This window comes from Somniosus microcephalus, chromosome 7 (genome assembly GCF_052327205.1).
Source record: "Somniosus microcephalus isolate GS21.2 chromosome 7, FLI_Smic_1.0, whole genome shotgun sequence".
Lineage (NCBI taxonomy): Eukaryota > Metazoa > Chordata > Chondrichthyes > Squaliformes > Somniosidae > Somniosus > Somniosus microcephalus.
The window spans coordinates 277,516,541-277,541,716 of record NC_140993.1 but is presented as its reverse complement, the minus strand read 5'-3'; the positions used below and the strand labels follow the sequence as shown (position 1 = coordinate 277,541,716).

General features: G+C 45.5%; 1 protein-coding gene across 7 annotated transcripts in view; it reads left to right on the top strand.

Moving 5' to 3' along the window:
• The window catches only part of fbxl2 (F-box and leucine-rich repeat protein 2), a 321,753-nt gene that overhangs the window by 89,563 nt on the left and 207,014 nt on the right, over positions 1-25,176 (top strand). For all 7 annotated transcript variants that reach the window (XR_015079120.1, XR_015079121.1, XM_085993892.1 and 4 more), the window contains exon 5: positions 10,619-10,713. Coding sequence is in view for 5 of the 7 variants with exons in the window: in XM_085993892.1 (XP_085850018.1) it covers positions 10,619-10,713 (95 nt within the window). In the remaining 2 variants the exon portion in view is untranslated. The remainder of the gene's footprint in view (positions 1-10,618; positions 10,714-25,176) is intronic.

The following is a 25,176-nucleotide window of genomic DNA, read 5'->3' as shown; positions in this document are numbered from 1 at the left end:
CAAACTCCAAGGTTCAAATACATAATTCCCTGAAATTGCTAGTGCAGGTAGATGAAGCCATAAAGGAAAATAGCATTTTGGGTTTGATAAATAAGGGCAGAGAGCATAAGGGTGAAGAAGTACTGTGTATAGTTTTGGATGCCTCATTATATTAAGGATAGTAAAGCCATAGAGTTAGAGCATGCAAATGGATTCATCAATTAAAAGCCAGATTGAGATGGGAAGTTAGGAGAAACTACTTTTCATAAAAGGTGTTGGAACATGTAATACTTTACCATGGAGCATTTGAGGCAGGTGCCATTGCACCTTTCAAGAAAAAAGTTGATAAATATTTGGAGCAGAGGAAGATACAGCGCTTTGAGGAAAGATCAGGGCTGTGGAATAAGTTTTGGACTTCTCTAGCAAAGTCGGTGCAGATATAATGGGCTGAATGGCCTCCTTCTGAGCTATAAACTGCTATGGGAGAGTAAAGGAAACTGAAGGTAGGTGTGGTACTTTGGAGTTAGCGGGGGTGGAAAGGAGAGAGGGGGAGAATCTGGGAGCAGCATTCTAGGAGAAAGAAGAGTTCTAGCATTAACATAGGGTGTGGAGAGGGGATTGACAGCATTAAAGGGGGTGGGAAACTGAAGACTGCCAACATGGCAGGCATAGGGGGCCAAGAGTCGGTATGAACGGAGAGAGGAGGAAAGAGTTAACGTGAGCCAGCTTGAATAGAGAGGTTGAAAGGAGTGCTACGTTGAGTTGGGTTGCTGAGGGAAAAGAGTGCCAGGTTTCATTGAGGGGGTGTGAGCATCAGCTTGAATAGGTGTGGGTAAAGAATCCCAGGCTAAAGAAAGAAAGACCGATTTTATATAGGAAGAATTTGCATTTATATAGCTTCTTTCATGACCACAGGACGTCCAAAGCAATTCACAGGAAATGAAGTATATTTGCAGCATAGCCACTGTTATAATGTAGGGAAACATGGCAGCCAATTTGGGCATAGCAAGGTTTCACAACTAGCAATGAGATAAATGAACAGATTTTTTTCTGTGATGCTGGTTGAGTGATAAATGTTGGCCAGCACACCGGGAGAACTACCCTGCTCTTCGAATAGTGTCATGGGATCTTTACACCCACCTGAGAGGGGAGACGGGGCCTCAGTTTAACATCATCTGAATGCTGGTACCTCTGACAATACAGGAATCGCTTAATACTGCACTGAAGTGTCAGTGCTCAAGTCTCTGGCGTGCCGATTGAACCCACAATCTTCTGATTCGGAGGCGAGCATGCTTCGACTGAACCAAGACTGATCCAGATTAATTGGGGGGGGGGGTGCGGCGGCGATGTTGGGAAGGGGAGGAAGATCCCAGTAAGAACTGGCAAACATACGAACAATGACCCTCTGGTCCATCGAGAATGTTCCAAGTGCCGCCTGACTAAGGTCTTGTACAAGGACAAAATAGTATGCCTTGTCTTGTACTCAATTGTCCTGTGGATACACCCCAACACCCTGTTTGCTCTTGCTATCGTTTCACAGCATTGTTCATGTACCTTTAAAGGCGTTGCACTAGAATGGCCAAATCTCTTACTATCTACACCTTTAATGCTTTTTTGTGAAGGGTGTTTGAATGTTGAGCATTTGCCCTGCCTACATGCATAACACTGCACTTATCTAAGTTATACATCATTTGCCAGTCATGAGCCCAATTTGCATGAAGCAGACGATTGTCGTCTACAGTCCGAATATTCTCTCAGATCTTGGTATCATCTGCAAATTTTCAGATTGTGCCCCCAACACCTACATCCAGATCACTAGTAAATATAGTAAAGAGCAACTGTCCCAACACCAATCCCTGCGAGTCACCACTGGTGACCGCTGTCCAAACCCATCTATAACTACTTTTTGCCTATGTCCTGCCAGCTAGTTCTCAATCCAGCTCAATATATTACCACTAATACCAGAGGCTTCAATCTTCTAGAGAAGCCTCTTGTGTGGTACCTTATCAAAAGCATTTTGGAAGTCTAAGTAGACAGTGTCTACTGGGCTTCCCTCATCCACCAACTTTGTAACTTCTTCAAAAAATACAATTAGACTCATAAGACATGACCTTTTTATGAAGCCATGTTGGGTGTCCCTATTGCACATGCCTGAAGATGGTGGTGGGACACTGCCTTCAATTGCTGCAATTCTTGTGGTAATATTGTGTCTATGATGGTCAGAATTGATGGTTTGGTTGGGCTGTTGAAAATTCAATTTTTTTAATATAGATAAAAAATTGATCAGTTTAAGTATAAAACTGCATAAAATTAACAAGAATGCATTATTAATCCAGAAATTCAAACTTTCCCAGGGGAGCATGTTGTTGAACCCCTCTTTGTTCCCCCCTTTTTTTTATTACACTACCACTATTGTGCTGTTAACATTTGTATTTTCCCCTTTGGCTTTCATGTACTCATGGTTTTCTTCCTCTCCAATATAAATGTAGGAAAATTGAGTATATCTATAGTTTAAGATACCGAACCCACGTGTTTACTTATTTTCACATGGCTTAGCTATTAGTGAGGGCCCTTCTTGCCATTTTGGATACAGTTTTGCTAGTTTTCTATATTGGACATGTATGAAGTCATTGAATGTAGAAGTGTTGTTTCAGTACCTTTCTACCTAGACACAATTTAGGACTCCGAACTCAGAGATTCAAACATGAAGTGCTTTATTGGAAGGAAAGGAAGTTCTGGAAAGTTCCGAACAAAGAGAGCTAAACTTAACCGAGAGAACACCCAACCATTTATCTCCTGTGACAGCGCCACCACAGGTGGGAGGAGAGAACACAATACATAACATTTCCTCCCCTCCTTAAATGGAAGGTCCACATTATTCCTCAATAGGTAAGTTACTTTCAATGCACTCAACGAACCTAGGGTAGAGGTAGACTGCCTCAACCCCTGACTTTACCCTGGGGTTTATTCTGCCCCAGTCTTGTGGGTAAGTCACTAAGCCTACAGATCCAAGCATCTTGGAGGCCGCCGCTCTCTGACAGGATACCAGCGGTCATCGCTGGCATCCACAGCAGTAGGCATTGACACAGGCCTGGATGGAGAAGGTGCCTGTGTCAGTTGAAAGTCAGGAGTTTGCACAGGTGGGACAGTCTCTTTGACTTCCTGTGTTGGAGAAGAGCACTGTGGCAAAGGATGCTGGTTTGCGGTATCATCCGGAAACAGTTCAGGCCAACCAGCCGTTGGAGCCTCTGTGGCTGTCTCTGCTCCTAGCAACAGTTGATCTGTGTGTCTTCTCCAGATGACGTCCTCAGCAGTCTCAATCGTCTGCGCGATCACCGTAGCAGGAACCCATTTCGGTCCACTGTTGTAGTTTCGAGCTAGGACGTGCTCTCCCGGATGAAACCGTCTCTCCTTGGCTCTTTTCTCTCTCTTTTCAACTTGAGCTTGTTGTTGACGATGGACAACCTGCTCTGCCCTTGGAGGTTTGAGTAAGTCAAAACTTGTCCGCAACTGCCTCTTCATCATGAGCGAAGCGGGGGAAGTTTTGGTTGTGGCATGCGGCTCGTTCCTGTAGGACAACAGGAAGCTGTTCAGACGTTGGTGGATTGAGCCCTGACCTTGCGATGCCTTCAAGGCGTGCTTCAAAGTTTGCACGAACCTTTCTGCCTGGCCGTTAGTAGAGGGATGATAGGGCGCAGACCTGATGTGTTGGACACCATTCACATGCAGGAAGGTTGCAAACTCCTGTGATACAAATTGTGGACCGTTGTCACTTACGAGTTGTTCCGGTGAGCCATAACGGCTGAACATCTCACCAAGTTTCTCAATTGTTTTCTCTGCCGTGGTAGACCTCATCACAGCGACCTCCAGCCACTTGCTGCGAGCGTCTACAACCACCATAAACATCTTCTCTTCGAAAGGACCGGCGAAGTCCACATGTACTCGCTGCCACACTTCTGCAGGCCAATCCCAGGGGTGTAGGGTTGCCAGCTGTGGAACATTCCGGACCCTTTGACATGGGGAACATGTTTTGGCTTTCTCCTCAATATTCCCATCGAGACCTGGCCACCAGAAGTAGCTTCTTGCCATTTCCTTCATCCGAACCATCCCACTGTGGCCTGTATGAAGTTGTTGCAGTCTAGGTTCCCTCAGAGGTGGCGGAATGATGACACGGCGTCCCCAAAGAAGACAACCTGCCTGGACGGAGAGCTCATTTCTTTTTGAAACGTAAGGTTTCAAACTAGGAGAATCTCCTATAGCTCTCCCTCGAATGACATCGTCCATTACCTCAGACAGGACTGGATCGTTGCGGGTGTACCTTCGCACCTGAACTGCAGTGACAGGTGCTCCCTCCACTTGTCTAAAGTAGAAGATGTCTATCTGACGAGGCTCTGGGGGAGTAACAGGCAAGGGTAGCCTCGAGAGACCGTCTGCGTTGCCATGCAAGTCTGATTTGCGATATTTGATGTCGTATGTGTGTCCTGACAACAGTAAAGCCCACCTTTGCATCCTGCTTGCAGCGAGAGACGGAATTCCGGTGTGGGGCCCGAAGATTGAAGTCAATGGACGGTGGTCCGTCAGGAGTGTGAACCTTCTCCCAAACAGGTACTGATGAAATTTTTGAATTCCAAAAACGATTCCCAAGGCCTCGCGCTCGATCTGCACATAGTTACTCTCGGCCTTGTTCAAGGTGTGTGATGCGAAGGCGATAGGTTTCTCTTCCCCAGAAGGCATGATGTGGGATATGACTGCTCCCACACCATATGGTGATGCATCACATGCTAGCTGCATGGGTAGCTTTGGGTCGAAGTGTGTCAGGACCTCCGATTTCAGCAATGCTTTCTTTGCTTGGGCGAAAGCTTCGTTGCACAGTTCATTCCATTTCCATGTTTTGCCTTGACATAGCAACTGATGTAATGGCTTCAGCAATGTTGCTAAGTCTGGAATAAACTTCCCATAGTAGTTAAGTAGCCCCAGAAATGAACGTAACTGGCTCACATTCTGGGGTGCTGGGGCCTCCACGATCGCCTTGACCTTTGACGGCGCCTTATGCAGGCCTGTAGCGTCAATCACATGCCCCAGGTACTCAACTGAAGACTGAAAGAATTCACATTTGTCTTTACGAACTCTGAGTCCGTACCCTTTCAGTCGTTGTAGTGTCGCATCCAAGTTCAGAAGATGATCCTCATTTGTCCCAGTGACAAGGATGTCGTCCAGGTAGCACTGGACTCCTGGCAGTCCACTCAAAATCTGATCCATTGCCCTTTGGAATAGAGCAGGGGCCGACGTAATTCCAAACGGAAGGCGGCAGTACCGGTATAGCCCCTTGTGTGTCACAATTGTCAGCAGCTCCTTTGATTTGTCATCGACATGCATTTGTAGATAAGCCTGGCATAAGTCTATTTTGCTGAACTTTTGCCCTCTGGCCAGGCCCGTAAAAAGATCATCAATGAGGGGAAGAGGGTACTGTTCCGCAGACAGCACCGGGTTAATAGTCACTTTAAAATCCCCGCAGATTCGAACAGATCCATCCTTTTTCAGGACAGGAACAATGGGTGTGGCCCATTTTGCTCACGCTCACAGGCTCCAGGACTCCATTCTCGACTAAGGCCTCCAAGTTAGCCTCAACTTTTGGCCTAATTGCATAGGGTACAGGTCAGGCTTTGTGAAACTTCGGCTTGGTGTCAGGTTTAATGTCCAGTCTCACGCTGATCTTTTTCATGCTCCCAAGTTCCCCATTGAAGAGTTCTGCATGTTTGTTTAACACTGCAGTCAGACCTGACTCCCCTTTTGACATCATGCGGACTGCAGGCCAGCCCAGCGTGATTTTCTCTAGCCACGCACGTCCCAGTAGCGATGGGTAATTTCCCTTTACCACATATAGTGGCAGTTTTGCAGTCTGTCCGTTCAATTTAACTGTCACCTCAATGACGCCTCTCATGGCCACAGGTTCGCCGGTATACGTCTTTAGCACAATGTTTGTTGGCTGAAGGGTAAGATGCTTTAGCATTTTGTTGCAGACAGCGCCTGTGTCCACCTCCATCCGCACTGATTGCCCCTCCACCAGTGGTGACACCCAGTAGCCATTTGAACCACCTGCAACCGTCAGTATATGTACCTCTTCCTCCTCAGAGGTGTCGCTCCCCTCTGTTTTGCTTGTTCCATCATACTGCACTGAATGAGCACTCTTTTTTTCTCTCTTGTCCAAATACAGACATTTTGCTTCCATGCTTCCCAGCTCTGTCTATTCTTTTTTTACCTCTACAGGCGCGTTCAATGTGACCCTTTTTGCCACAATTTCGGCATTCCAGCTCCGTACACCAGCAGTTATTAGCGTGATGGCCCGTTTTCCCACAATGGTAACATGTGCCGTTCCGCGCACCTTTAGGCTCAGACGACACCTTGTGAACTCTCCCTGTTGAACTCAACTGGTGATCCTCCTTTTCCGCCATCTCCATGGAGACACTAACTTCAATGGCCTTTTCAAGAGTAAGGTTGTCCTCAGTAAGAAGGCGCTTTTGTGTGGCTGCATTTTGCAGACCACACACGAGTCTGTCTCTAATGGTGTCCTTCAGCACCTCCTTGAACTCGCAGTGTTCTGATAACCTTTTTAAAGCAGCAATAAACATCGTCACTGATTCCCCCTCCTCTTGATTCCGTTTGTGAAATCTAAATCTCTCAGCAATAACCAGAGGTTTTGGTGAAAAATGTGCTCCAAGAATTTCCACTAGTTGCTTATGTGTTTTAGTTCCTGGCTTATCTGGCTGCACGAGGCTGCGAAGTAAATTGAATGTCTTCGGCCCGATTACACTCAATAAAGGTAGGCACAACCTTTTCATTTGCCACCGCATTCGCCAATACAAAATAGTCAAAACGTTCCGTATATGCGCTCCATTGCTCCACATTTTCATCAAAATCACCGATGTTTCCTAATATAGTAGCCATCTCGCGTTTCAAATTAAAATTTCTGTTTACTCACTGCCGTAACGTTAATGTGATGCTGCAATCTCTGTTCCGAGTGTTTTGTAGTCGAAAACAAGAAAGTTCCCACGACACAGATTCATCCGATCCTCGTCGCCACTTGTTGTGTCGGTACCTTTCTACCTAGACACAATTTAGGACTCCGAACTCAGAGATTCAAACATGAAGTGCTTTATTGGAAGGAAAGGAAGTTCTGGAAAGTTCCGAACAAAGAGAGCTAAACTTAACCGAGAGAACACCCAACCATTTATCTCCTGTGACAGCGCCACCACAGATGGGAGGAGAACACACAATACATAACAAGAAGTACTTGCCAAAACCTACCTTCAGGGCACCACTTAATCCATCTCCTCAGCCATTGAATATTTTACAATGAATGTGGTAGGGATTGTCTGGGATGCTAAGACACTGTCACTGATACTGACTAGTAATGTTTGCCTCTGCCCTTTGTAGGTTGGGGTGGCCTTTCAATTCTTGGAGCTGGTTTGCTGTGTTTCAGGAAGAGCAGAAGTTTGTGCAAAATAACAGGATAGAAATCCATTAGTAGACTCATGACTTAAGGTCAGAGCATGTGGAGTCTGGGACAAGTAGCAGAATGGATAGCAAGCTGGCTACAAAACAAAACAGAGTAGGGGTTAAAGGTATTTACTCCGACTGGAAAAAAGTGGGAAGTGGTGTTTCATGATTTGGACACGCGAAGCGGAATTGCAATTTCAAAATTTGAGGTTGACACCAAATTGGGGGGTATAGTTAATCTTCTTAGGCAGTCCCTCGGAACCGAAGATGACTTGCTTCTACATTAAAAATGAGTTCTCAGGTGACTGATGAGTCCAATGCGGGACCTACAGTCTCTGTCTTAGGTGGGGCAGACTGTGGTTGAAGGGGCGGGTGGATGGGGTGCTTGGGTTGACGTGCGCTCCTTCCGCTGTTTGCGCTTGGCTTCCGCTTGCTCCCGGCGATGAGACTCGAGGTATTCGGCGCCTTCCCGGATGCTTCTCCTCCACTTTCTCCGGTCTTGGGCCAGGGATTCCCAGGTGTCGGTGGGGATGTTGCACTTTTTCAAGGAGGATTTGAGGATGTCCTTGAAGCGTTTCCTCTGCCCACCTGGGGCTCTCTTGCCCTGTCGGAGCTCCGAGTAGAGCGCTTATTTTGAGAGTCTCGTATCGGGCATGCGGACGATGTGACCCGTCTATCGGGGCTGATCGAGCGTGGTCAAAGCTTCGATGCTGGGGATGTTGGCCTGAGCGAGAACACTGACGTTGGTGCGCCTATCCTGCCAATGAATTTGCAGGCTCTTGCGGAGGCAGCGTTGGTGGTACCTCTCCAGTGCTTTGAGGTGCCTGCAGTACATGGTCCATGTTTCAGGCATACAGGAGGGCGGGTATTACTACTACTCTGTAGACCATGAGCTTGGTGCCGGGTTTGAGGTCCTGGTCTTCAAACACTCTCTTCCTCAGGCGACCGAAGGCTGCACTGGCACACTGAAGGCGGTGTTGGACTTAGTCATCGACGTCTGCCCTTGTTGACAGTAGGCTCCCGAGGTATGGAAAGTGGTCCACGTTGTCCAGGGCCTTGTCATGGATTTTGATGATCAGGGGGCAGTACTGTGTGGCGGGGGCAGGGTGGTAGAGGACCTTTGTCTTACGGATGTTTAGTGTAAGGCCCATGCTCTCGTACGCTTTGGTGAAGGCATTAACAATGGTTTGGAGTTCGACCTCCGAGTGTGCGCAGATGCAAGCGTCGTCTGCATACTGTAATTCGACGACAGTGAAGGGACGACCTTGGATCTGGACTGGAGGTTGAATAGTTTCCCGTTTGTTCTGTAAATTAGCTCCACTCCAGCGGGGAGCTTACTGAGGGTGAGATGGAGCATTGCAGCAAGGAAGATCGAGAAGAGCGTTGGTGCGATGACACAACACAGCCTTGCTTGACCCCGGTCCGTACGTGAATAGCGGTGTTACATTTGCGACCTTCCAATCCGCTGGGACCATTCAAGAATCTAGGGAATTTTAGAAGATCAAAACCAATGCATCCACTATCTCTTCAGCCACCTCTTTTAGAACCCCAGGATGTAGGCCGTCGGTTTCAGGGGATTTGTCGGCTTTTAGTCCCATTAGTTTCTCTAGTACTTTTTCTCTACTTATATTAATTACGTTAAGTTCCTCACCCTCATTAGACCCTTGGTTCCCCACCATTTTTGGTATGCTTTTTGTGTCTTCTACTGTGAAGACAGATAGAAAATATTTGTTTAACGTTTCTGCCATTTCCTTATTCCCCATAATAATTTCTCCTGTCTCAGCCTCTAAGGGACCAACGTTTACTTTTGCTACTCTTTTTTCCTTTTTACATACTTGTAGAAACTCTTACAATCTGCTTTTATATTTCTTGCTAGTTTTCTCTCTCATTCTATTTTTTCCCTTTTCACCAATTCTTTGGTCAGACTGGTGAAATGGGCGGACACGTTGCAGATCAAATTTAACGCAGAAAAGTGGAAAGTGATACATTTTGGTAGGAAGAACGAGGAGCGACAATATAAACTAAAGGGTGCAATCCTAAAGGGGGTGCATGAACAGAGACCTGGGGGTTGTATGTGCACAAATCGTTGAAGGTGGCAGGCAGGTTGAGAAAGTGGTTTAAAAAGCAATAGGGATGCTGGGCTTCACAAATAGAGGCATATAGTACAAAAGCAAGGAAGTGATGATGAACCTGTATAAAATACTGATTCGGCCTCAACTGGAGTATTGTGTCCAATTCTGGGCACCGCACTTTAGGAAGGATGTGAAGGCCTTGGAGAGGGTGCAGAAAAGATTTACGAGAATGATTCCAGGGATGAGGGACTTCAGTTATGTGGATAGAGTAGAGAAGCTGGGGTTGTTCTCCTTCGAGCAGAGAAGGTTGGGAGGAGATTTGATAGAGATATTCAAAATTATGAGGGGTCTGGACAGAGTAGATGGAGAGAGACCGTTCCCATTGGCGGAAGGGTCGAGAACCAGAGGACACAGATTCAAGGCGATTGATAAAAGAACCAAAGGCGACATGAGGAAAAACTTTTTTACGCAGCAAGTGGTCAGGATCTGGAATGCACTGCCTGAAAGGGTGGTGAAGGCAGACTCGATCATGGCTTTCAAAGGGGAATTGGATAAGTACCTGAAGGAAAAAATAATACAATGTGAAGAGGGATCCTTTAGCAAATAGTGGACTCTATACACATTTGTCAGCTCCGAGAGACTGGACCAAATGAAGCCAAGTTCTCTCAAACTATTCCAGCAGATCAACAAAACTTTTCTATACTTGCCAGCTTCATTGTGGTGTTGAATTTTTTAAAAAATAGTACTGTTTATCACAAAATAATTGTTTTTGGATTTTCAACAGGATATGTGGGGGACTTCTCATATTTTGGTTAAAGTTGATTTATATTGAGAAATATTACTTGATCTGCAAGCGTGATTTGATAAAACGTTCAAGTTTAGTGACTGAGCCAGTTTTTAACTTTTTGAAAGCAATAAATCTGACCAGGTCTCGCTCCCTCAAACCTGTGAATTCTTCATCATTCTGGTTGAATCATTGGTTACTGAAGTTCTGTGCAAATTCATATTGGGGAAGGGAATTGTTTTTTGTTTAATATATGCAGTACTTACCTTGTTACCTCTGATCATAGGGTCGTGTAGTGGAAAACATTTCAAAACGATGTGGAGGATTCCTGCGTCAACTTAGCCTGCGGGGATGTCTTAGCATTGGTGATGCTTCTCTTAAGTAAGTTTTTTTTTTAATGTGGTAATTAGTATCTACTTATACCAAAAAATTATGAATGGTTTCACATAGGGAAAAAATAGACGGCAGTTTTGAAAGTGTTCATTGTTAGAACTTCCTAACAGCTTTTGCCTCTTACTGCAGCACTAGAATGTTTTGATGGGAACCAACAACATGTAAAACAAATTCTGTTCCATAATACATTTTTAATAATCATGATGATTATGAAGTAGTATTGTTTGATTTGTGAATTGTTTCTCTGAATGCCTCTCTTTCCTGGCTCTCTCATTAACAGGAGCTAGAGCAATAGAAGTAACAATTGGCACCACAAATGGAACACTGAAGAATTCTAGCCCTCTGACTGTTAAAATCTTTAAAAAAAATAAATTTTAAAAAATCTGATTTGGAAAATCTCCCTCTTTTAATAATCCCACAGTATGAAATATGATAATGGCAGTTGAAAACAAAAAGTGGGGTGTACAAATGTAACGCTACTGAGAATTGTTGACCTGAAACTCTTTCAATGAACAATTACTAAACTGCTGTCTCTTTCCTGAATTATGTCATACATCACATTTTTGGAAAAAGTATTAAAGGAATTGTCTAAACCATTATTCTGTTTGTTCCTCCGGGTGCTCTGGTTTCCTCCCACAGTCCAAAGATGTGCGGGTTAGGTTGATTGGCCATGATAAAAATTGACCCTTAGTGTTAGGGGGGATTAAATACGCGGGGTTACGGGGATGGGGCTTGGGTGGGATGGCTGTCGGTGTAGGGACTGGGTGCTAGGGTTTGGATGATCAGCCATGATCTCGTTGAATGGCGGAGCAGGCTCGAAGGGCCGAATGGCCTACTCCTGCTCCTATTTTCTATGTTTCTATGTTTCATCCAGTGGGGAAATTTGCAAGAATTATAAAGACTTTCATCTGGAACCAAGAGTTTTTGCTTTTCCTCTGGGCCCTATTCTGCTCCTTACTTTACAAGTGCATTCCCACTGATGGGAAATATTGTGTTGTGGGAAATACATTTTCAGTCTGTGGGATTTATTTTTCCTGAAACAAATTAAGTTCTTGCACAACCTCAATATCCCATAAGCAGTAATTGCAGGCCACTAACACATTTTATCTAATTGTATTTAACCATATGTTGTTAAATTCGTCTGGCTATTGCCTGAAAGTCTAGTCTAGTCCAGTAAATTTACTAATTAACTGGATCATGTTCCATTTTCTTAGATAGTCGCTAAGAATCTCTCTCCCTTGAGGGAAGCGGGTACTTTCCTCTGGGGCCCGAGTAATCCCGGTTTATTCGTTACTAAACTTGATTCTTCATTGGTTCTCAAATCCTTTTTATTTATCTAATATTTAACAATTATCTTTTTTTTAAACACAGTTTTAGGTCGTGAATGAAATGTGGCGAGACACAGAATTATCTGTGGTATAATATTACTCAGGCCTGTGACAATGAGTAGGTTTTTGGTTGTTGCTCTGTGCTCTCTCTCGGGGTTGCACTGGATGCTCTGTTCTCTCTATTATACTGGAGTCTGTTTCTGTCTGTTACATCTCTGGATTACCCTGTGTTATAAATCTCATCATTCATCAAGAAACTACTCATGAAATAACGCTGGACGGCCAGCTGGTGGCGCCGTCCAAGGAGTATAAATACTCGGGCGTGGGCCCAGCTTTCCAGGGACATTTTGTAAGGCAAGGAACTAGTGAAGTACAACTAGACCTCCATGTTCTGAAACAAGTTGATTAAAGCCTTGCTTTATACTCAAACCAAGTGCGTAGTGAGTTTTATTACGTCACCCTGGACCTGTGCTCCCTCTCTTACACTCCTCCGTAGCCCCCGAGCGCGCCTCTTCGCTGCCTCACGCTCCACTGACCCACGTGACGTCTACCATCCACTGCTTCGCGCCACACTGACCCACGTGACCTCCGTTGCCTTGCGCTATCAGCTGCTTCGGTATATGTTTCAGTATTATGTTAAAGTCGCTCCTCTGGGGTTGAGGATCTTTATAGCTATAGGGCTACAGAGATCAGTTCTTAAACAGAAAGGTAAAACCAGAGACAAGTCAGTACTGCAAAGTTAGTTAGCCTGATGGAAAGGGCAAGGGAACAAAGCGTAAGGGGCAGCTCCAACCAAACCTGATAAACTGTCACAGCATGCATAATGCCACATGCTGTCCAGACTTCCCAACGAGAAACTGAGCAAAGATTTCTGACTCTGCCATGGAAAGGAAACGCTTCACCCCACCTTCCAGATGTAGAACGTAATGAAGAAGGAAAGCATCACCAGCAAGGAGAATTATATTCTTTAAGGCGTATTGACCTGTGCGGTAATTATTCCTTCAGCATGTGTAAAAGGGTTCCTCTGTTCACCTTCCTATTCATCTGGCTAGCTTGGATTTGACAAGTAGCTGCTGTTGATCGTTTGTTTATTGTTTTTGTAATATCGACCTGCCCTCACTCAAGTGTTTGTGAAAACACTTGTTTGCACTTGATCCCTTGAACAGCCATTCTTAGCGCATGTCCTATCCTCCTATATGGCTCAGCTTCTTCCAGAGTCTGATGGACTTGTATCTCAGTGAGGTGAGCCTTAAAGACCACATTGACAAGTGGAGGTGGCCTTGCGAGGCTAAGGGTACATAGAAACATAGAAGATAGGAGTAGGCCATTCGGCCTCTTGAGCCTGCTCCGCCATTCAATGCGATCATGGCTGATCATCCAAATTCAGTACCCTGTCCCTGCTTTCTCCCCATATCCCTTGATCCCCTTAGCCTTAAGAAATATATCTAACTCCTTCTTGAATATATTTAATGAATTGGCCTCTACTGTCTTCTGTGCTAGAGAATTCCACAGGTTCACCACTCTCTGGGTGAAGAAATTCCTCCTCATCTCAGTCCTAAATGGCTTACCCCTTATCCTTAGACTGTGACCCCTGGTTCTGGACTCCCCCGCCATCGGGAACAGCCTTCCTGCATCTAGTCTGTCTAGTCCTGTTAGAATTTTATAAGTTTCAATGAGATTCCCTCTCATTCTTCTAAACCCTAGTGAATATAAGCCTAATCGACCCAATCTCTCTTCATACGTCATTTCTGCTATCCCAGGTATCAGTCTGGTGAATCTTCGATGCACTCCCTCCATGGCAAGAACATCCTTCCTCAAATAAGGCGACCAAAACTGCACACAATACTCAAGGTGTGGTCTCACCAAGGCCCTGTACAACTGCAGCAAGACATCCTTGCTCCTGTACTCTCACCCTCTCGCTATGAAGGCCAGCATACCATTTGCCTTCTTAACCACCTGTTGCACCTGCATGCTTACCTTCAGTGACTGGTGCACAAGGACACCCAGGTCTTGTTTACTTCCCCTTTTCCCAATCTATTGCCATTCAGATAATAATCTGCCTTCTTGTTTTTGCCACCAAAGTGGACAACCTCGCATTTATCCACATTATACTGCATCTGCCATGCTTCTGCCCAATCGCCAACCTGTCTGAATCGTACTGGAGTTTCTCTGCATCCTCCTCACAGCACACACGCCCACCCAGCTTTGTGTCGTCTGCAAACTTGTAGATATTACATCTAGTTCCCTCGTCTAGATCATATATATATTGTGAATAACTGGGGTCTTAGCACCGATCCCTGCGGTACCTCACTAGTCACTGCCTTCCACTCGGAAAAAGACCTGTGTATTCCAACTCTTTGCTTCCTGTCTGCCAACCAGCTTTCTATCCAAGTCAGTACCTTACCCCCAATCCCATGTGCCTTAACTTTGCACGCTAGTCTCTTATGCGGGACCTTATTGAAAGCCTTCTGAAAGTCCAAATATACCACATCCACTGGTTCTCCCTTATCTATTCTACCAGTTACATCCTCAAAAAATTCCAGTAGATTAGTCAAGCATGATTTACCTTTTGTAAATCCATGTTAACTTTGTCCGATCCTGTCACTGTTTTCCAAGTGCTCTGCTATTACATCTTTTATAATTGACTGTAGCATTTTCCCCACTACCGATGTCAGGCTTACCGGTCTATAATTCCCTGTTTTTTCTCTACCACCTTTTTTAAATAGTGGGGTTACATTAACTACCCTCCAATCCATGGGAACTGTTCCAGAGTCTATAGAATTTTGGAAGATGACCAGTAATGCATCTACTATTTCTAGGGCCACTTCCTTAAGTACCCTGGGATGTAGATTATCAGGCCCTGGGGATTTATCAGCTTTCAATCCCATCAATTTCCCTAACACCATTTCCCTGCAAATACTGATTTCATTCAGTTCCTCCCTCTCATTAGACCCTATGTTCCCTGACATCTCTGGGAGTTTATTTGTGTCCTCCTTTGTGAAGACAGAACCAAAGTATGTATTTAATTGGTCAGCCATTTCTTTGTTCCCCATTATAAATTCCCCTGATTCTGACTGCAAGGGACCTATGCTTGACTTTACTTTACCAATCTTTTTCTCTTCACATATCTATAGAAGCTTTTACAGTCAGTTTTTATGTTCCCTGAAAGCTTACTCTCATACTCTATTTTCCTCCTCTTAATTAATCCCTTTGTCCTCCTTTGCTGAATCCTCAGGTTTACTGCTTTTTCTGGCCAATTTATATGTCCTCTCCTTGGATCTTATGCTATCCCTAATTTCCCTTGTTAGCCAATGTTGAGTCACCTTTTTTGTTTTAACCTTTATGCCAAACAGGGATGAACAAATTCTGTAGTCCATCCATGCGATCTTTAAATGTTTGCCATTGCCTATTCACTGTCAATCCTTTAAGTAACATTCCCCAATCCATCCTAGTCAACTCGCACCTCATACCATCGTAGTTTCCTTTATTTAAATTCAGTACCTAAGTCTCTGAATCAACTACTTCACTCGCCATCTTAATGAAGAATTCTATCATATTATCATTGAAACTTATAACATTCTAACAGGACTAGATGCAGGAAGGATGTTCCCAATGGCCGGGCAGTCCAGAACCAGGGGTCACAGTCTAAGGATAAGGGGTAAGCCATTTAGGACAGAGATGAGGAGGAATTTCTTCACCCAGAGAGTGGTGAACCTGTGGAATTCTCTACCACAGAAGGCAGTAGAGGCCAATTCATTAAATATATTGAAGAAGGAGTTAGATATATTTCTTAAGGCTAAAGGGATCAAGGGATATGGGGCGAAGGCAGGGACAGGGTACTGAATTTGGATGATCAGCCATGATCTCATTGAATGGCGGAGCCGGCTCGAGGGGCTGAATGGCCTACTCCTGCTCCTATCTTCTATGCTTCTATGATCGCTCCTCCCCAAGGGGCCTCGCACAACAAGATTGCTAATTAATCCTTTCTCATTACATAATACCCAATCTAAGATGGCCTGATCTCTAGTTGGTTCCTCGACATATTGGTCCAGGAAACCATCCCGTATACACTCTAGGAATTCCTCTTCCACAGTATTGTTACTAATTTGGTTAGACCAATCTATATGTAGATTAAAGTCACCTATGATAACTGCTGTGCCCTTATTGCATGCGTCTCTAATTTCCCGTTTAATGCCATCCCCAACCTCAGCATTACTGTTTGGGGTCTGTATACAACTCCCACTAACGTTTTCTGCCCCTTGGTATTTCTCAGCTCTACCCATACAGATTCCACATCAGAGCTAATATCCTTCCATACTATAGTGTTAATCTCTTTAACCAGCAATGCTACCCCACCGCCTTTTCCTTTTTGCCTGTCCTTCCTGAATATTGAATACCCCTGAATGTTGAATTCCCAGCCTTGGTCACCCTGGAGCCATGTCTCCGTAATCCCAATTATATCATATCCGTTTACATCTATTTGCGCAGCTAATTCATCCACCTTATTACGAATGCTCCTCACATTAAGACACAAAGGACAGGATTTTCATTGAGCCTTGGAGGCGTGTGGGGGGTTAAAATCGCAAAAACTGGCATGCGGGACCCCTCCCGCCTGGTTCCCGACTCCGAGCAATTTTAACTCGGGTATGTCTGATGGTCCCGACTCCGTCCCGCATCCAACAGGCGGGACTGGTCGTTAAGGCCCTTAACAAGCACTAAATGGCCTCGCTAATCCTATTTTCAAAGGCCCTTGCGATTTTAACCCTATTCCCACGTGAAACACGCCTGGTGGGAAACACGATGGTGAAACCTGGCGGGAGCACTATTGGATTGCTGACTATCAACTGCAGGTCAACCATTAAAGAGGAGATTTGATCAGTCACCATTTGCAGGTGGCAGGACTTAGTGGTCTCAGGTCTGGGGCAACTTTTAGAAGGCTTAACCACACCTGTGGAAGGTTGGAGCCTGACACCCATCTCCAGTGTGACCTCCTGGTAAACCCCTCTCGCCACCTTCCCTCAGCGCTTCCTCAACTGAGGCATATACCAGAAGCATGGGAGCCATCTATTTCCTTCCCATCTGGGCATTAGAGGAGCTCGGGCAACAGCAGCAGGAGCGTCAGGCTGCTGCTCACCCACCTGAGGCTGCACATGCCAGAAGGGGCCAGCGCCTGGAAGCCCGTCGGCGCAGGAGATACCACTCATACAGGGTCTACAGACACAGGATCAGCTATCTCAACATGTCTGAGCAGCAGTGCCAAAGGCGGCTCCAACTTTGGTGAGAGGTAGTGAGTGACGTCTGCGCAATGCTGCAGCAAGACCTGCTGCCCAGAGGACCAGGTGGACAAGCATTACCAGTGGCCGTCAAAGTCACCACCGCACTCAACTTTTTTGCCTCAGGCTCATTCCAGGGATCAGCAGCAGACATCAGCGGCATCTCCCAGGCGGCCGCACACACTTGCATCATGCAGGTAACCGATGCCCTCTTTGCCCTCGCGCACAATCACATCCATTTCACCAAGGATCGAGCAAGTGTCACGGCGCGAGCGGTTGGATTAGCTCATCTGGCAGGCTTTCCAAGGGTGCAGGGCGTCATTGACTGCACACGTGGCCCTTAAGGCACCCCATCGCAATCCAGGTATTTTTGTCAACCGCAAGGGCTTCCACTCCCTTAACGTTCAGCTGGTGTGTGACCACAAGAAGGAAATTTTGCATGTTTGTGCCAAGTACCCTGGCAGTTGCCATGATTCCTTCATACTGCGCCAGTCTAGCGTGCCTCCGCTATTCAGTCCGCCAGACCAACTTAACGGATGGCTACTTGGAGACAAGGGCTATCCCTGAGGACGTGGCTAATGACGCCGTTGAGACCATCCAACGAAGCTGAGGAGAGCTACAACTCCAGCCACATGTCCACCAGAGCCATAATCGAGCAAACCATCGGTTTGCTGAAGATGCGCTTCAGATGCCTGGATAGATCCGGTGGAACTCTGCAGTACTCAACAGCCAGAGTCTCCAGAATCGTCGTGGTTTGCTGTACACTTCACAACATGGCACAGCGTCGTGGCTTGTAGATTCCTGAGGACCAAGTGGCTTCTCATATATCCTCCTCAGATGAGGAGGAGGAGTGCGAAAACGAACATCTTGTAGAGGCCCATCAACCAGCGGCAGCATTACGCGAGAACATTGCTGCCCGTGATGCAAGGAACGCACTCATCCAGGCCAGATTTGCTTAGCCTAGTAAATCAAACTCTCTTGCCTCGCAGCTTCTTACCAGAGCTTTGACAATGGCCAAGAACCAGAGGATTCCTATCACTCTGACCCCCATACCAACAGTTGCAAGTATGCCTAAGCCCTCAATGTGGAAGTCCCAATAGCGAAATGACAGACGATACAACTGCAACATTTGCCATCAGAAATTTTATGTAGAATAACGAAGTGATGGCATTTTTACAGTAAACACAAAATTGTACCCAAGTGACTACCCTTGTGACTATTTGTGCAGAATTTTCCTCTTCCGTGGTGCCTCCCCTGTGGCTTCAGCAGATGTGGAGGCCCCTTGCTCACTTTGCTGCTGCTCCTGTCTCGACACCTTTGGCGGGCGTCCTCTGGGGTGGCGAGCCTGTGACGGCTCGTCAACAGTCTGCTGCTCCTGCAGTGGTTGAGACGCCTATCTCACTTGGGTGTGGACTCCGATGGGGCTCTGACCGAGGGCTCTGCAGTGGCATGGAAGTGTGAGCGCTTGGAGAGGAGCCCCCACTTCCTTGAGGTCTGGCACCAACCTCCCTCTCGTGGGTCAGGTCCACCTCAGCACCTGCAAGTGGCTGGAGAGCACCTTGCTGCACATCAGGAGGGCCATGGGGACCCGTATCTGCAATGGCAGTCCTACTCAGAAGGACTTCCATGAAGGTCGGGTTTCTCTGTTCAATAAATGCCCATCGCTCCTCAAGAGATGTCATTCTAATCTGAACAATGACCTTGTTTTCTATACCCTGGCGACTAAGCTCCTCCATGGCCGTAGCCATCCTCTCCTCTACGGTAGCCATCCTTTCCATGGAGGTTGCCATTCTTTCCATGGTGATGCGTTCATGTGCCAATGACTCCACAAAGGCTCTGGTCATGTTCGCTATGGACTCCTCCATTCGCTCCACACTCGTAGCGACCCTAGAGACAAACCTGCCAGAGACTCCTGCATCTGTGCCTGGAGTTCCATCACCGCTGATCTGATGGATGGACCCAGAGGCAGAGGGTCAACATGCTGCTGAGCCGAGCTGGAAAAGTCCTGCGCCCTCCGACTAGGACTCTCCACTGCTGTCCCTGTCTCCACAATCTGCTGATGCTCACTTGTGAGCTGTGATACACCAGGTGACAACACTACTCTATGTCCCGAAGGTCCCACTGAGGTGTGAGTGTCTGCGCTGGTGCTGGGTGCGCAGATTTCTGGTGACGCTGCGCCCTCAGAGGTTGCAGTTTCCTTTGAGGAGTCTGGCTGCTCAGCCTCCTCTTCCTGGCTAGGGGGGACGGATGCTTGTGATGGTCCTGTGGGGGACTAAAGGAAAGAATCAGAGATGTGATGCCAAGGCTACATGCACATTGCTTTTTGCAGATGCTCATAAGTCCATCTGTTAGAGCTTCACAATCATTATCAGCGACTCATGCAATGTCAAAGAGAGAGATGGGAAACTTTTCTGTCACCAGCTTGCTGTGTTGCACCCGTCTGTCCGTCCCCCACAGGCGCATCACTATTTTGATTACCGCCTCCTCCCAGGTGGTCAGGTGGACTATTGAGGCTGTCCCTCCTCCTGTCCTCGCTCGCTCTCTTTTGTTGTGAGCTCTCTTTTCCTGCAATGAGGGAGACAAGTGGAGGTTGAGTGAGAATGAAGGAGTGAGTGGAGAGATTGGATAGCATAGATACTTAGAAGGAGACAAAGAGGTGGCAAGACCAAGGGCTCTCCCTGTGTGTTGTCAGTTGTTTTCATAGCATCAGAGTGATAGGGAGTTTGAGGACTGCATAGTCGAATAGTTATGTGAATGTGAGCATAGAGAGAGGGAATGGGTAAGGGTGCATGGATGTCAGTGTCAAGTGGGATGTGGAGGAAGAGATTGCTAAAGCTGAGTGCTGGTGAGGAAAGGCAATGGTGGTCAGATTGAGGATGATGGGAAATTCATACTCACTTTTCCAGTGCGCTGAAGATCATGAAATCTTTTCCGGCACCGAACCCAGGTTCGCCGTGTGACTCCCAAGGAGTTGACCTCCTCAGCCACCTGCATCCACACTGCCTTAGTCTGCTTGGAAGGCCTCTTCCTCTCTGAGGAAGGGAAGAGCACCTCTGTGTTGGCCCTAGCTCCATCCACCAATGCTTGCAGGGCCACCTCGTCGAAACGAGGAGCTGATCTGGGACTCCTGCTTGTCATCTTTCCTGCAGTTCCCTCTTACACCAAATGGAGAAAGCTTGGAAACCTGCAGAAGAAGCAAGGCTTGCTGTTGACCTTAAATGCAGCAGCAATGATGATGTCATCAGAGGCGACTTTCAGTCATGAAAAATCCATTTGCCAAGGGTTCCCAAACGTTGGAAATCAATTGGACAATTAAGTTAAAATTGCATCAAACTTCCACAGCCATTTAGATTCGGGTGGATAACATGAAATGCGGATAACACGACACCATCCTGCACCTGAGTTAAAATCCTGCCCAAAGTATTTGTTTAATTTCTCTGCCATTTCCTTATTCCCCATTATAATTTCTCCTGTTTCAGCCTGTAAGGGACCCACATTTACTTTCGCTAATCTTTTCCTTTTTACATACCTATAGAAGCTTTTACAGTCTGTTTTTATGTCTCTAGCTAGTTTACTCTCATATTCTATTTTGCCTTTCTTTATCAATTTCTTGGTCCTCCTTTGAATTCTAAAATCCTCCCAATCCTCAGGCTTACTACTCTTTTTGGCTGCATTATAAGCCTCTTCCTTTATCTTTAACTTCTCTTGTTAGCCACAGTTAGAGCACTTTTCCTGTGGGGTTTTTGCGCCTTAAAGGAATGTATATTTGTTGTGAATTATGTATTGTTTAAATGCTAGCCATTGCTCGTCCGCTGTCATACCTTTTAATGTAGTTTCCCAATCTACCTTAGCCAACTCTCCCCTCATACCTATGTAGTTTGCTTTGTTTAGATTTAAGACCCTAGTTTCAGATTTAACTAAGTCACTTTCAAACTCTTCAATATAAAATTCTATCATATTATGGTCACTCTTCCCTAAAGGCTCATGTTTGAGCCCCAAAAATGTATATATCCTCAGTTTTAATGTCATCTCCTATTAAGAGGTAAAACATGAGGACATCCTGGTAAACCAAAGTGTGCTTTACTATGACTTTTGAGGAGGAGGAAGGTAACGTGGTAAGAGGGCACTTAGAAAATAATAATAGGATTGGGCAGAGTCAACACTGACTTATGAAAGGGGAAATTGTGATTGACAAATCTGTTAAGAGTTTTTTGAGTTTGAACTAGCAGAATAGATAAGGGGGAACCAGTGGTTGTGGTGTATTTGGATTTTCAAAAGACATTCAATAAGGTGCCACACAAGAGGTTATTAAACAAAATTAGGGCTCATGTGATTGGGGGTAATATACTAGCATGGATTGAGGATTGATTAACTGACAGAAAACAGAGAGAAGGAATAAACGGGTTATTTTCGGGTTGGCAGGCTGTAACTGGTGGGGTACCGCAAGGGTCAGTGCTTGGGCCTCAGCTATTCACAATCTACATCAATGATTTGGATGAGGGGACCAAATGTAATATATCCAAGTTTGCTGATGATACAAGCTGGGTGGGAATGTAAGTTGTGAGGAGGATGCAAGGAGGCTTCAAGAGGATATAGACAGGCTAAGTGAGTGGGTAAGAACATGGCAAATGGAATATAATGTGGAGAAATGTGAAGTTATCCACTTTGGTAGGAAAAATAGAAAAGCAGAGTAATTTTTAAATGGTGAGAGATTGGGAAATGTTGGTGTTTAGAGGGACCTGGTTGTCCTTGTACACGAATCACTGAAAGTTAACATGCAGGTACAGCAAGCAATTAGGAAAGCAAATGGTATGTTGGCCTTTATTACAAGAGGATTTGAGTATAAGGGTAAAGACGTCTTACTGCAATTATATAGGGCCCTGGTGAGACCACACCTGGAGTATTGTGTACAGTTTTGGTCTCCTTACCTAGGGAAGGATATACTTGCCGTAGAGGGAGTGCAATGAAAGTTCACCAGACTGGTTCCTGGGATGGGGGGATTGTCCTATGAGGACAGATTGAGTAGACTAGGCCTATATTCTCCAGAGTTTAGAAGAATGAGAGGTGATCTCATTGAAACATACAAAATTCTTACAGGGCTTGACAGGGTAGATGCAGGGAGGATGTTTCCCTGGCTGTGGAGACCAGAACCAGGGGTCAGTCTCAGAATAAGGGGTCGACCATTTAGGACTGAAATGAGGAGCGATTTCTCCACTCGGAGGGTGGTGAATCTTTGGAATTCTCTCCCCCAGAGGGCTGTGGAGGCTCAGTCGTTGAGTATATTCAAGACAGAGATCGATAGATTTTTAAAAAGTAAGGGAATCAAGGGATATGGGGATAGTGCAGGAAAGTGGAGATGAGGTAGAAGATCAGCCATGATCTTATTGAATGGCGGAGCAGGCTCGAAGGGCCAAATGGCCTACTCCTCCCATTTCTTATGTTCTTATCAATGCAAGAATCCTATTTAGTCCCATACAAGTCATCTATAATGTTGTACTTGTGAGGAAGGAAGTATTCTCAAGCGCATTTAACCTGCAACCAAATTTACTGGACAGTGTTCTTGTACTACGAGCAACCTAGATACAGTATCTTGCTGGAATGATGAGGGTTTCTTTAAGAGATTTGTCCCTTGTGGGAATGGTGGGACCGTAGAATTACTCTTGATATGTATTTTGGGTCCACTGGCTAACTTGCAGACCAAATTGCTTGATTCACAGTGAGGCAGGACCTTGTCCAAGTGTTTGTGAATTTTGTGGCTGTGTTGAAGACAAAAATAGTTTGTGGCCCTGGATATGGCCTCAACTTTCTTTTCAGCAGTGAGGACATGATGGTGGTATATAAATTGAAGTTATCTCTTTCAAATGACCTGTGATCAGCTTTCACATGGAGCACTGGAGGTTTGTTGCCACATATGCTTGGATAAGGGAACACTTAAATCAGGATCATTAATTAAAAGCCATATATAGTAGCTCGCTAAGATTCCTTTGGAGCCATTCCATTGGTAGAAGACAGTATTCTGACAGCAGTGAAATTAAAAGTAGACCAGGAAAAAAAGAACAAGCTTGCATTTTATAGCACCTCAAAACATCCCAAAGTAGTTCACAGCTAAATAGATAATTGTGGTAGTCAAATCGTGCACAGCAAGGTCCCACAAATGGCAAACAAAATAAATGAGCAGTTAATCTGTTGGTAGTATTGGCTAGGACACCGGGAGAACTTCCTGCTCCTCTTTGAATAGTGCCATGGGATCTTTTGTACTCATTTGAACAGGCTTTGGTTCAACGTCTTATTTCATAATGCAGCACCTCTTCAATGCTGCAGTGAATTGTCAACCTACATTGTGTCCAAATCCTTGAATGAGACTTAAACCAGAACCTTCTGATTCTGATTTTATTATTGATATTTTATAGTTCCTTCCTTCCTCTCCACAAAGAAACCTCTTGGCATTAAAGATTTACAAGGAGTGTGTACAGGTACAGTCTTCCTGGGGCTTTAACAATTGCATGCCTGTCCTTCTAACTGACTTATCAGAGCTGCCTATCAAGACTCAAAAGACTGTCATTCAGCAAATATTATACTTTGTTTGAATAGTTATAATTTTTTTCTTGAAGTATAGAAAAATCTCAGCAAGACTTTGCATTTATCTGTCTATAACTTAAACATATTGCTTCCAAGCTCTGTGTCCATTTATCCCAGAGTTCACTGTTTGAGTAATTTCTGTCTGGCTTCTTTCCTGCCCAGAGTACTGAGGCTATCCTGGCCAAAGTCATGAATGATGTCCTCTGCTGGCAATTGTGATGCATTATACATACTTATTGTCCTCCTCAATGTGTTTGCAGTGCTTGATATGGTTGACCATGCCATCCTCTTCCTTTACTGCTCTTCCATTGTGCAGCTTCAGAAGCTGCTCTTAGAGTTCCACTTCTGCTTGTCTGACTGCAGCAAGCTCATTTATTTCAACCCCACACAGTCACCGAATGCCCCAAGATCTAATCTTGGCCACCTCCTCTTCCTCATCTACGTGCTGCTCCCCTCAGTGACATCATCTGTGTAATGAAATCTGTTTGTCTTGCCTGTATTCGTTTTGCACTCATGTATATTACCCTCCCCCACACGGTGTATAGTTTCACTTCCTCTTTCCTGACTAACCTGGAAGGTTCCAGGTCTTGGCTCTTGGCTCCGCCCCTGACTTCTCTTACTTAAAGATCTCAGGATCTGTATGACTCATTCCTGTGAGCCAGTCGGTGTGTTGAGATGTTAGCTCTGATCTTAGTGATTAAAAGCCAACTTGTTAAAATCTATAACTTCTAGTTTTGTGGTTATTGAAGGCACATCAATCTGCAACTATGAGGTTATCTTCCATATGTATAATGGTGACGATGCCCAGCTATACCTCTCCACCATCTCCTTTGACCACTGTCTACTTCCGTGTTGTTAGACTGGTAATCCAATATCAAATTATGGATGAGCCATAATTTCTTCTAACTCAACATTGGGATTATAGAAGACATAATTTTTGACCTCCGCTATAAACTCTTCCATCTTGCCTCACCCTCGCTACTCGCTTAAGCTGAACCAGACCATGTAAAACTTTGGGCCGTTGTTGACCCAAAGTAAAGCTTCATACCCTACATCCGCAACCTTGACTGCCTCTGCCCTTACCACAGTACCTCAGGTGCCAAAATCTTTAAACATGAACTCTTTCTCTTCCCCTCCACCCCCCCCCCCCCCCCATCTCACTGGCTGCCTACCCTCCACCTACCATAAACACCCAACTGGCCCAAATTATATCCTGCACTTAAGTCCTGCTTGCCCATGACCCCTGTCCTCACTGGCATATAGTAGCACTG